The sequence below is a fragment of the Salvelinus alpinus genome, chromosome 4 (genome assembly GCF_045679555.1).
Source record: "Salvelinus alpinus chromosome 4, SLU_Salpinus.1, whole genome shotgun sequence".
In the NCBI taxonomy this organism is placed as follows: domain Eukaryota; kingdom Metazoa; phylum Chordata; class Actinopteri; order Salmoniformes; family Salmonidae; genus Salvelinus; species Salvelinus alpinus.
In genome coordinates, this window is record NC_092089.1 from 21722965 (window position 1) to 21732525 (window position 9561).

Consider the following 9561-nt stretch of genomic DNA (forward strand, 5'->3'; position numbering starts at 1 on the left):
CACTTCTGTGAAATCAAACTGTCCACTTAGGAAGCAACACTGATTGACAATAAATTTCACATGCTGTTGTGCAAATGGAATAGACAACAGGTGGAAATTATAGGCAATTAGCAAGACACCCCCAATAAAGGAGTGATTCTGCAGGTGGTGACCACAGACCACTTCTCAGTTCTTATGCTTCCTGGCTGATGTTTTAGACACTTTTGAATGCTGGCGGTGCTTTCACTCTAGTGGTAGCATGAGACGGAGTCTACAACCCACACAAGTGGCTCAGGTAGTGCAGGTCATCCAGGATGGCACATCAATGCGAGCTGTGGCAAGAAGGTTTGCTGTGTCTGTCAGCGTAGTGTCCAGAGCATGGAGGCGCTACCAGGAGACAGGCCAGTACATCAGGGGACGTGGAGGAGGCCGTAGGAGGGCAACAACCCAGCAGCAAGACCGCTACCTCCGCCTTTGTGCAAGGAGGAGCAGGAGGAGCACTGCCAGAGCCCTGCAAAATGACCTCCAGCAGGCCACAAATGTGCATGTGTCTGCTCAAACGGTCAGAAACAGACTCCATGAGGGTGGTATGAGGGCCCGACGTCCACAGGTGGGGGTTGTGCTTACAGCCCAACACCGTGCAGGACGTTTGGCATTTGCCAGAGAACACCAAGATTGGCAAATTCGCCACTGGCGCCCTGTGCTCTTCACAGATGAAAGCAGGTTCACACTGAGCACATGTGACAGACGTGACAGAGTCTGGAGACGCCGTGGAGAACGTTCTGCTGCCTGCAACATCCTCCAGCATGACCGGTTTGGCGGTGGGTCAGTCATGGTGTGGGGTGGCATTTCTTTGGGGGGCCGCACAGCCCTCCATGTGCTCGCCAGAGGTAGCCTGACTGACATTAGGTACCGAGATGAGATCCTCAGACCCCTTGTGAGACCATATGCTGGTGCGGTTGGCCCTGGGTTCCTCCTAATGCAAGACAATGCTAGACCTCATGTGGCTGGAGTGTGTCAGCAGTTCCTGCAAGAGGAAGGCATTGATGCTATGGACTAGCCCGCCCGTTCCCCAGACCTGAATCGAATTGAGCACATCTGGGACATCATGTCTCGCTCCATCCACCAACGCCACGTTGCACCACAGACTGTCCAGGAGTTGGCGGATGCTTTAGTCCAGGTCTGGGAGGAGATCCCTCAGGAGACCATCCGCCACCTCATCAGGAGCATGCCCAGGCGTTGTAGGGAGGTCATACAGGCACGTGGAGGCCACACACACTACTGAGCCTCATTTTGACTTGTTTTAAGGACATTACATCAAAGTTGGATCAGCCTGTAGTGTGGTTTTCCACTTTAATTTTGAGTGTGACTCCAAATCCAGACCTCCATGGGTTGATAAATTTGATTTCCATTGATAATTTTTGTGTGATTTTGTTGTCAGCACATTCAACTATGTAAAGAAAAAAGTATTTAATAAGAATATTTCATTCATTCAGATCTAGGATGTGTTATTTTAGTGCTCCCTTTATTTTTTTGAGCAGTGTATATATACATAGCGTTCCCTTTTATAAACCGAGTGATTCGAGCACTGAATGCTGACTGGGTTAAAGCTGTGGTACTGTATATTTAAGCAATATAGCCCAAGGGGGTGTGGTATATGGCCAATATACCATACAGGCCTTAGCCATGGTATATTGGCCATATACCACAAACCTGAGATGCCTTATTGCTATTATAAACTGGCTGCCAGCGTAATTAAAGCAGTAAAAATACATGTTTTGTCATACCTGTGGTATACAGTCTGATAAACCACGGCTGTCAGCCAATCAGCATTCAGGGCTCAAACCACCCGGGTTATAACAGACTGTATAACATGGGTATGACCCCAAAAATATTTTCACTGTTCGAATGATGTGGTAACCAATTTATAATAGCAATAAGGGACCTCTGGGGTTTAAGGTATATGGCCAATATACCACGGGCTAAGGCCTATATCCAGGCACTCTGCGTTGCATCCTGCTCAAGAACAGCCCTTTGGCCAATATACCACGGGCTAAGGCCTGTATCCAGGCACTCTGCGTTGCATCCTGCGCAAGAACAGCCCTTAGCCGTGGTATATTGGCCATTTACCACACCACCTTACAGATGTACTGTACAGCACTATGACAGCAATGACATTATTTGGAGAGACCACAACAGACTTATAGAGAAGCTATATAGGTAACAGACTAAATCCAATAGACTGACTCAAAGACATTTATACCTGGTTATAATGAACTGCAGTACACTACATCATGACCTGTGACTAGGGTTGCAAATTTATGGCAACTTTCCCAAAATTCCAGAAATCCTTGTTGAAAGATTCCAGAAATCAGAACATAATAAGCAGAAAATCTGGAATCCTGAAAATAAAATTTAAAAGCAACCCTACTGGTGAACTTTGACCTACCTGGATGACCTTTACATGGGGGTCAAACCTGGGGGGAATGCCAAAGTGCAGGATCCAGTTGAGCCTGGCACCAAGTAGGACCACAACATCAGACTGGAGCAGAGCTCTGCAGTCCACACCAAGACCATAGAACCAGGAGGATAGAAAGAGAGGAGGAGGAGGATAGGAAGAGAGGAGGAGGAGGATAGGAAGAGAGGAGGAGGAGGATAGGAAGAGAGGAGGATAGGAAGAGAGGAGGATAGGAAGAGAGGAGGATAGGAAGAGAGGAGGAGGAGGATAGGAAGAGAGGAGGAAGAGGGTAGGAAGAGAGGAGGAGGAGGATAGGAAGAGAGGAGGAGGAGGATAGGAAGAGAGGAGGGGGAGGATAGGAAGAGAGGAGGAGGAGGATAGGAAGAGAGGAGGAGGAGGATAGGAAGAGAGGAGGAGGAGGATAGGAAGAGAGGAGGAAGAGGATAGGAAGAGAGGAGGATAGGAAGAGAGGAGGATAGGAAGAGAGGAGGAGGAGGATAGGAAGAGAGGAGGGGGAGGATAGGAAAAGAGGAGGAGGAGGATAGGAAGAGAGGAGGAGGAGGATAGGAAGAGAGGAGGAGGAGGATAGGAAGAGAGGAGGAGGAGGATAGGAAGAGAGGAGGATAGGAAGAGAGGAGGAGGAGGATAGGAAGAGAGGAGGGGGAGGATAGGAAAAGAGGAGGAGGAGGATAGGAAGAGAGGAGGAGGAGGATAGGAAGAGAGGAGGAGGAGGATAGGAAGAGAGGAGGAGGAGGATAGGAAGAGAGGAGGAGGAGGATAGGAAGAGAGGAGGATAGGAAGAGAGGAGGATAGGAAGAGAGGAGGAGGAGGATAGGAAGAGAGGAGGGGGAGGATAGGAAAAGAGGAGGAGGAGGATAGGAAGAGAGGAGGAGGAGGATAGGAAGAGAGGAGGAGGAGGATAGAAAGAGAGGAGGGGGAGGATAGGAAAAGAGGAGGAGGAGGATAGGAAGAGAGGAGGAGGAGGATAGGAAGAGAGGAGGAAGAGGGTTAGGAAGAGAGGAGGAGGAGGGTTAGGAAGAGAGGAGGAGGAGGATAGAAAGAGAGGAGGAGGAGGATAGAAAGAGAGGAGGGGGAGGGGGAGGATAGGAAAAGAGGAGGAGGAGGATAGGAAGAGAGGAGGAGGAGGATAGGAAGAGAGGAGGAGGAGGATAGAAAGAGAGGAGGGGGAGGATAGGAAGAGAGGAGGAAGAGGGTTAGGAAGAGAGGAGGAGGAGGATAGGAAGAGAGGAGGAAGAGGGTTAGGAAGAGAGGAGGAGGAGGGTTAGGAAGAGAGGAGGAGGAGGATAGAAAGAGAGGAGGAGGATAGGAAGAGAGGAGGAGGAGGGTTAGGAAGAGAGGAGGAGGAGGATAGAAAGAGAGGAGGAGGATAGGAAGAGAGGAGGAGGATAGGAAGAGAGGAGGAAGAGGGTTAGGAAGAGAGGAGGAGGAGGATAGAAAGAGAGGAGGAGGATAGGAAGAGAGGAGGAGGAGGGTTAGGAAGAGAGGAGGATAGAAAGAGAGGAGGAGGATAGGAAGAGAGGAGGAGGATAGGAAGAGAGGAGGAGGAGGATAGGAAGAGAGGAGGAGGAGGGTTAGGAAGAGAGGAGGAGGATAGAAAGAGAGGAGGAGGATAGGAAGAGAGGAGGGGGAGGATAGGAAAAGAGGAGGAGGAGGATAGGAAGAGAGGAGGAAGAGGGTTAGGAAGAGAGGAGGAGGAGGGTTAGGAAGAGAGGAGGAGGAGGATAGAAAGAGAGGAGGATAGGAAGAGAGGAGGGGGAGGATAGGAAAAGAGGAGGAGGAGGATAGGAAGAGAGGAGGAAGAGGATAGGAAGAGAGGAGGGGGAGGATAGGAAAAGAGGAGGAGGAGGATAGGAAGAGAGGAGGATAGGAAAAGAGGAGGGGGAGGATAGGAAGAGAGGAGGAAGAGGGTTAGGAAGAGAGGAGGAGGAGGGTTAGGAAGAGAGGAGGAGGAGGATAGAAAGAGAGGAGGATAGGAAGAGAGGAGGGGGAGGATAGGAAAAGAGGAGGAGGAGGATAGGAAGAGAGGAGGAGGAGGGTTAGGAAGAGAGGAGGAGGAGGATAGAAAGAGAGGAGGAGGATAGGAAGAGAGGAGGAGGAGAATAGGAAGAGAGGAGGAGGAGGGTTAGGAAGAGAGGAGGAGGATAGAAAGAGAGGAGGAGGATAGGAAGAGAGGAGGGGGAGGATAGGAAAAGAGGAGGAGGAGGATAGGAAGAGAGGAGGAGGAGGGTTAGGAAGAGAGGAGGAGGAGGATAGAAAGAGAGGAGGAGGATAGGAAGAGAGGAGGGGGAGGATAGGAAAAGAGGAGGAGGAGGATAGGAAGAGAGGAGGAAGAGGGTTAGGAAGAGAGGAGGAAGAGGGTTAGGAAGAGAGGAGGAGGAGAGCAGGGAAAAGAACAGAAACAGATTAAACAAAATGTGATGAAAAGAGACTAGTTATAGGTAGGGATTTCAGGAAGGCCCAGAGTTCTCCTGGTCTGTTCATCCTGGTCCTACTTATACAGTCAAAAGTCTGTACATGAATATGATGCCAGCTGAGAGAAGGAGTGGCTGACCTGGAGCGGGCAGCAGCAACACAGTTGGGGTGGTCGTCAGGCAGCACCCCTTTACCCATGGGGGTGGGCAGGAAGGGCAGGCCACACCCCTCCACCAGCTCCCTCAGAGCCCCCTCTGCTCTTCCATGGGCTGCACCTGCAGAGGGAAACAGACAGAGGGCACCGCCACACTGATATCAACAGACTGACCTTCCCAGCTGGGATGCATTCAGCTGAACACAACGTTGTGCAATGTTCAGATAAAAATATAACATGTAGAACAAACATGCCTCTCTGACAGGTAGAATGAGTAATCATGTCCACAACCTTTGTCTACTGAACGTGGTCCTGTTTTCAGCTGAACCCTGGTACAGTGCTATAGGTGTTACAGTGCGTTTCAGCTGGCTATGGATCTCTCCTGGACAGACACACGTAACATAACTGGTAGTAGCGTCTGTCAACAGACTGGGACGCGGCAACTACTTCACAAGTCACGTTAGTATCTTTCTCTTAATATCTCCCCACAGAACTGAATCAAGTACCTGACGCAATTCCACAAGATTTTACTTCTGGGTTTGGCTATTAAAAAGCATTGCCTAACTTTCCCAATGATAAGTAAAGGTCGTTTGGCCTAACTTTCCCAATGATGAGTAAAGGTCGTTTGGCCTACCTTTCCCAATGATGAGTAAAGGTCGTTTGGCCTACCTTTCCCAATGATAAGTAAAGGTCGTTTGGCCTACCTTTCCCAATGATAAGTAAAGGTCGTTTGGCCTACCTTTCCCAATGATGAGTAAAGGTCGTTTGGCCTACCTTTCCCAATGATGAGTAAAGGTCGTTTGGCTCCTTTTAGGACAGCCAGTGCTTCTGTGATCGCGATATGGTCAGCCATACTCACTGGAGGAGGTGGACAACAGGGCACCTCTCTGACAAAGGAAATAGGAAAGAATTGGTCAAACATTAAACATGTTACCTATCAACTTTATTGCATACGTAAATAAATCATGAAGGTCTATCTAGGCTTATTGCTATTCTCTGATGAGAATACTTTGATATAGTGCTATATTTTCAAACTAATTTAACAAAATCTGGTAATTTCTTGTTCACTTCAGACGTTAAAAGGTAAAACAAAATAAAATCTACATGACTATGGTGATGTGAAGTCAGAGGTATACATATTCAACAGTAACACATTAGTATACATTTTAAATGGATGAAAGACAGTGATAGCCACCAACCTGACTCTGCTCCTGTCCACTTTAGCATTGACCATGTCCCCAGATATGTCTACGTATACAGCACCGGGACGTCCATACATGCTAGTACGTACTGCCTAAGACAGACCAAACACCCTTCCATTCAGAATCAATTAAGGCTGTGTTCTTCTGAAGCACTTAAGTTACTTTGCTAAGCTGGAAAATTAGAGGTCAGAAAACAGACAATTGCAGGTGATACCAAATGATATGAAGAGGACTAAACAGAGGGAGTCAGAGGAGACTGTATACCTTCTCTATCACTGAGGAGATCATATCCAGACTGCTGGGCCTAGCTGAGAACTTACTGTACAGTCTGCACGCCTCCACCTGACAGAGAAAGAGGACCACAAATAACAAATGATGTCCTCTACAAGCAATTCAACTGCTAGGACCAGTTTCCTGGACAGAGGTTCTCTATTGAGTTCGCTTTTAAGGCCATGACTAAACTTAATCTGTGTCCGGGAAACCACCCCCTAATGTTCAATAGTCAGAAACCTCACGGTTGAATTAGTACCTGTGGAAACTCTTGAAACGCCCCAGTGGTCTCCTGGTTTTGATCGGAGGAGCCTCCAATAACAATCACAGGCCTACAGAGAGAGTGGTGTAACACAATGACATCAGCTGACAGGCGGAGTTAGTTTGGAGTCCTCAGATCAGTTTTTGCAGTGTAAGGATAGCATCCCTTCTTTTGAAAGGAAGGACCACTGAACATGAGTAGAAGGGCCTTCTGTTTGTAGAGTTCTAACATACCAGCAGTTCATGTTAGCGTTGGCCATTCCACCAAGAGCATGGATGAGTCCCGGTCCAGACACAACCAGACAAGCCCCTGGACTGGAGAGGAACAGACAGACAGGCAAACACACAGGAAGATAATCAGACAGGAAGACAAACAGAGAGACAGACAGAATTAGTAATGTAAAACAGCTATGAAACTAACCCTCACACACAAGTCTGTGTATGGCTAGTTAATATCCCATGATTTGGGGAGAGCTGGTTTAGTATTGTATGGAGAGAGTAGTCTCCCTAGGCAGACGGGTTACTTTCCACATTAACAATGTATCGACATAGGTCAGGGATTTCAGAGAGGAGAGACAGTATCTCTAAAGCTCTCTTATAATGACAATCCTCCTACCGTCCAGTGAGGTAACCAACAGCAGATGCAGCATAGCAAGCCTGTTGGATGACACATACCACAGCAGTATTACTGGTGTCCCCACAACCAATTCACATAAAAAATGTAATGGGAAGATTCTGATTTCATAAAAATAAAAGGTGGCTTACGGCTTGTTCATTGCGCATTCCCACATACTTGATTCCTGAGGCTTGAGCTGCCATAGCCACTTCAATGACTGGAACACCAACTATTCCAAACATATATTCTACATTCTGCAGAGAGATACATGTAGATACAGTATGAATTGTTACAGTGTAGTTTAGATGTTCTTTGCATTGACACACACTTTGGCATACATCAACAGGGGTGTTAACATATGCTATTCCATATGTTAACAAACATCCACATAAACATTTAAATGTTTTGCTACAACAATATTAATATTTCGCTATACCAGTGCAATGACCTTTGACACACTTTGACAACTCTTAGTGCTACATTGTCACTGCCAAGGACATGATCAGCGACTAATATATTATTTACCAAATCGTAGCAATACCGTTATACAGTGTAATACTATTTTATATAAATTGCACATATCTCACCTGAGCTTTTAGTGCCTCAGCAACGAGCTGAGCGCCTGTCACATCTTCCATTATTACTGTCCAGAAATCTGTTCGTGATACTCAATAGCTTATACGTCGTTTTTAGATCTCTTGCAAATCATTTGTTTTTGTCCGCATTACAAAATGCATTATATGAGTAGCTGCAATCGATAGATATTACGATAACCACTTACTCCACAGAGTTCAAATTTGAGTGACTGGACGACTTTTGGCACTGCTGCCCAAAGCATGACCCGTTTATACGACTTCCGGGTTCAGGGCCAATCACATGAGCCGTACAATAGTAGTTATGAATATGTATGAACTAGTGGCCTTTTTCTGTTTTTATTGCAATAAATACATACCAAGGTCTCATTATGTGTTTATAACTGCACTTATACTTAACTCAATGAAGTCATTATGAGTGTATGACTTGAGTGTATGCATTATAGATATGGGCTTCATAGAAAGTGTAACAACTGTTCTCTGTTCATCTTGTTTTAAAATTGTTAAAACAAAATTTTAAACAAGTGACTTGTTTTAAATGCAAAGAAAACACATTTTATGATTTTTAATAGGTTCAAAAAGTTGGTTGAAAATACACTTGCACTTATACGCTTAGATGGTTCTCGAATTAATCAGGTCTCTGCATATAAATACTTAGGGATATGTTTGGATGATAAACTGTCTTTTAAAATGCATATTGACTAACTTTGTAAACGGCTAAAAATCAAGCTAGGCTTCCTCTATAGAAACAGGACATGTTTGTCCTCTACAAGAAAACAAATTGTGCAAGCTACTTTTATGTCCGTTATAGATTATGGGGATATTATCTACATGCATGCTACGGCATCAACACTTAAATCGCTGGATGCTATTTATCATTGAGAACTTTATTACGGGTGCTAGCTACAGAACTCACCACTGTGTTTTATATCAAAATGTGGGTTGGACATCGCTGTCCGTGAGACGAGAACAACATGCTCTCGGGTTTGTCTATAAAGCACTTCTGAATAAACTACCTTCTTATTTATCATCACTCATCAATATTAGAATTAGAATTCCTAAAACCAGGTCTCAAGCATGGATTACACTTGAGGCCCATGCAATTTACATAAAGTTGGGTATGGCTGCCTTTTCCTGTTAACTTAAACTTGGAACACTTGTCCCCCTTGCCCATTTTAAATATTTATTGGAGGATTTTTATTTTTATATTGCTTGTAACTGTTTCTGGAAATGCAAGTTCTTGTGCTGTTAGGGGAATAATCTATGTGTAAATGTAATAATCTGCTGCTGTATTTCTTTTTGTGTTATCTGTGATCGTTTTGTTTGTCTTGTGTAGTTTCTTAATCATTGTAGCTTAACTGAATGTGTAACATGTGTAACATGCAGGGCCCAGCTGTAACAGAGACGTTGGTCTCAGTCTGTGTTCCTTGTTGAAATAAAGGTAGAATCATCTGATCCATTCATGGCTTTAGTTGTGGCTTGATCATGTGAATGGTCTACGGAGTTTTCTCCTATATGTCTGTCTTTATATGTGACGACATCTTTTCTCTATTAAAATGTGATTTCCACAATCAATAATCATAAACAGTAATTCA

General features: G+C 45.5%; 1 protein-coding gene across 1 annotated transcript in view; it reads right to left on the reverse strand.

The window, feature by feature from the left end:
• The window catches only part of hacl1 (2-hydroxyacyl-CoA lyase 1), a 16922-nt gene extending 8679 nt beyond the window's left edge, over nucleotides 1-8243 (reverse strand). The window contains exons 1-10 of the mRNA XM_071396010.1: nucleotides 7961-8243; nucleotides 7523-7627; nucleotides 7374-7414; nucleotides 6992-7072; nucleotides 6756-6828; nucleotides 6491-6568; nucleotides 6224-6318; nucleotides 5799-5911; nucleotides 5010-5145; nucleotides 2429-2534 (exon numbers count right to left, since the gene is read on the reverse strand). Coding sequence (XP_071252111.1) covers nucleotides 2429-2534; nucleotides 5010-5145; nucleotides 5799-5911; nucleotides 6224-6318; nucleotides 6491-6568; nucleotides 6756-6828; nucleotides 6992-7072; nucleotides 7374-7414; nucleotides 7523-7627; nucleotides 7961-8011 — 879 coding nt within the window. The 5' untranslated portion in view covers nucleotides 8012-8243. The remainder of the gene's footprint in view (nucleotides 1-2428; nucleotides 2535-5009; nucleotides 5146-5798; nucleotides 5912-6223; nucleotides 6319-6490; nucleotides 6569-6755; nucleotides 6829-6991; nucleotides 7073-7373; nucleotides 7415-7522; nucleotides 7628-7960) is intronic.
• Between the last annotated feature and the right edge of the window lie 1318 nt (nucleotides 8244-9561).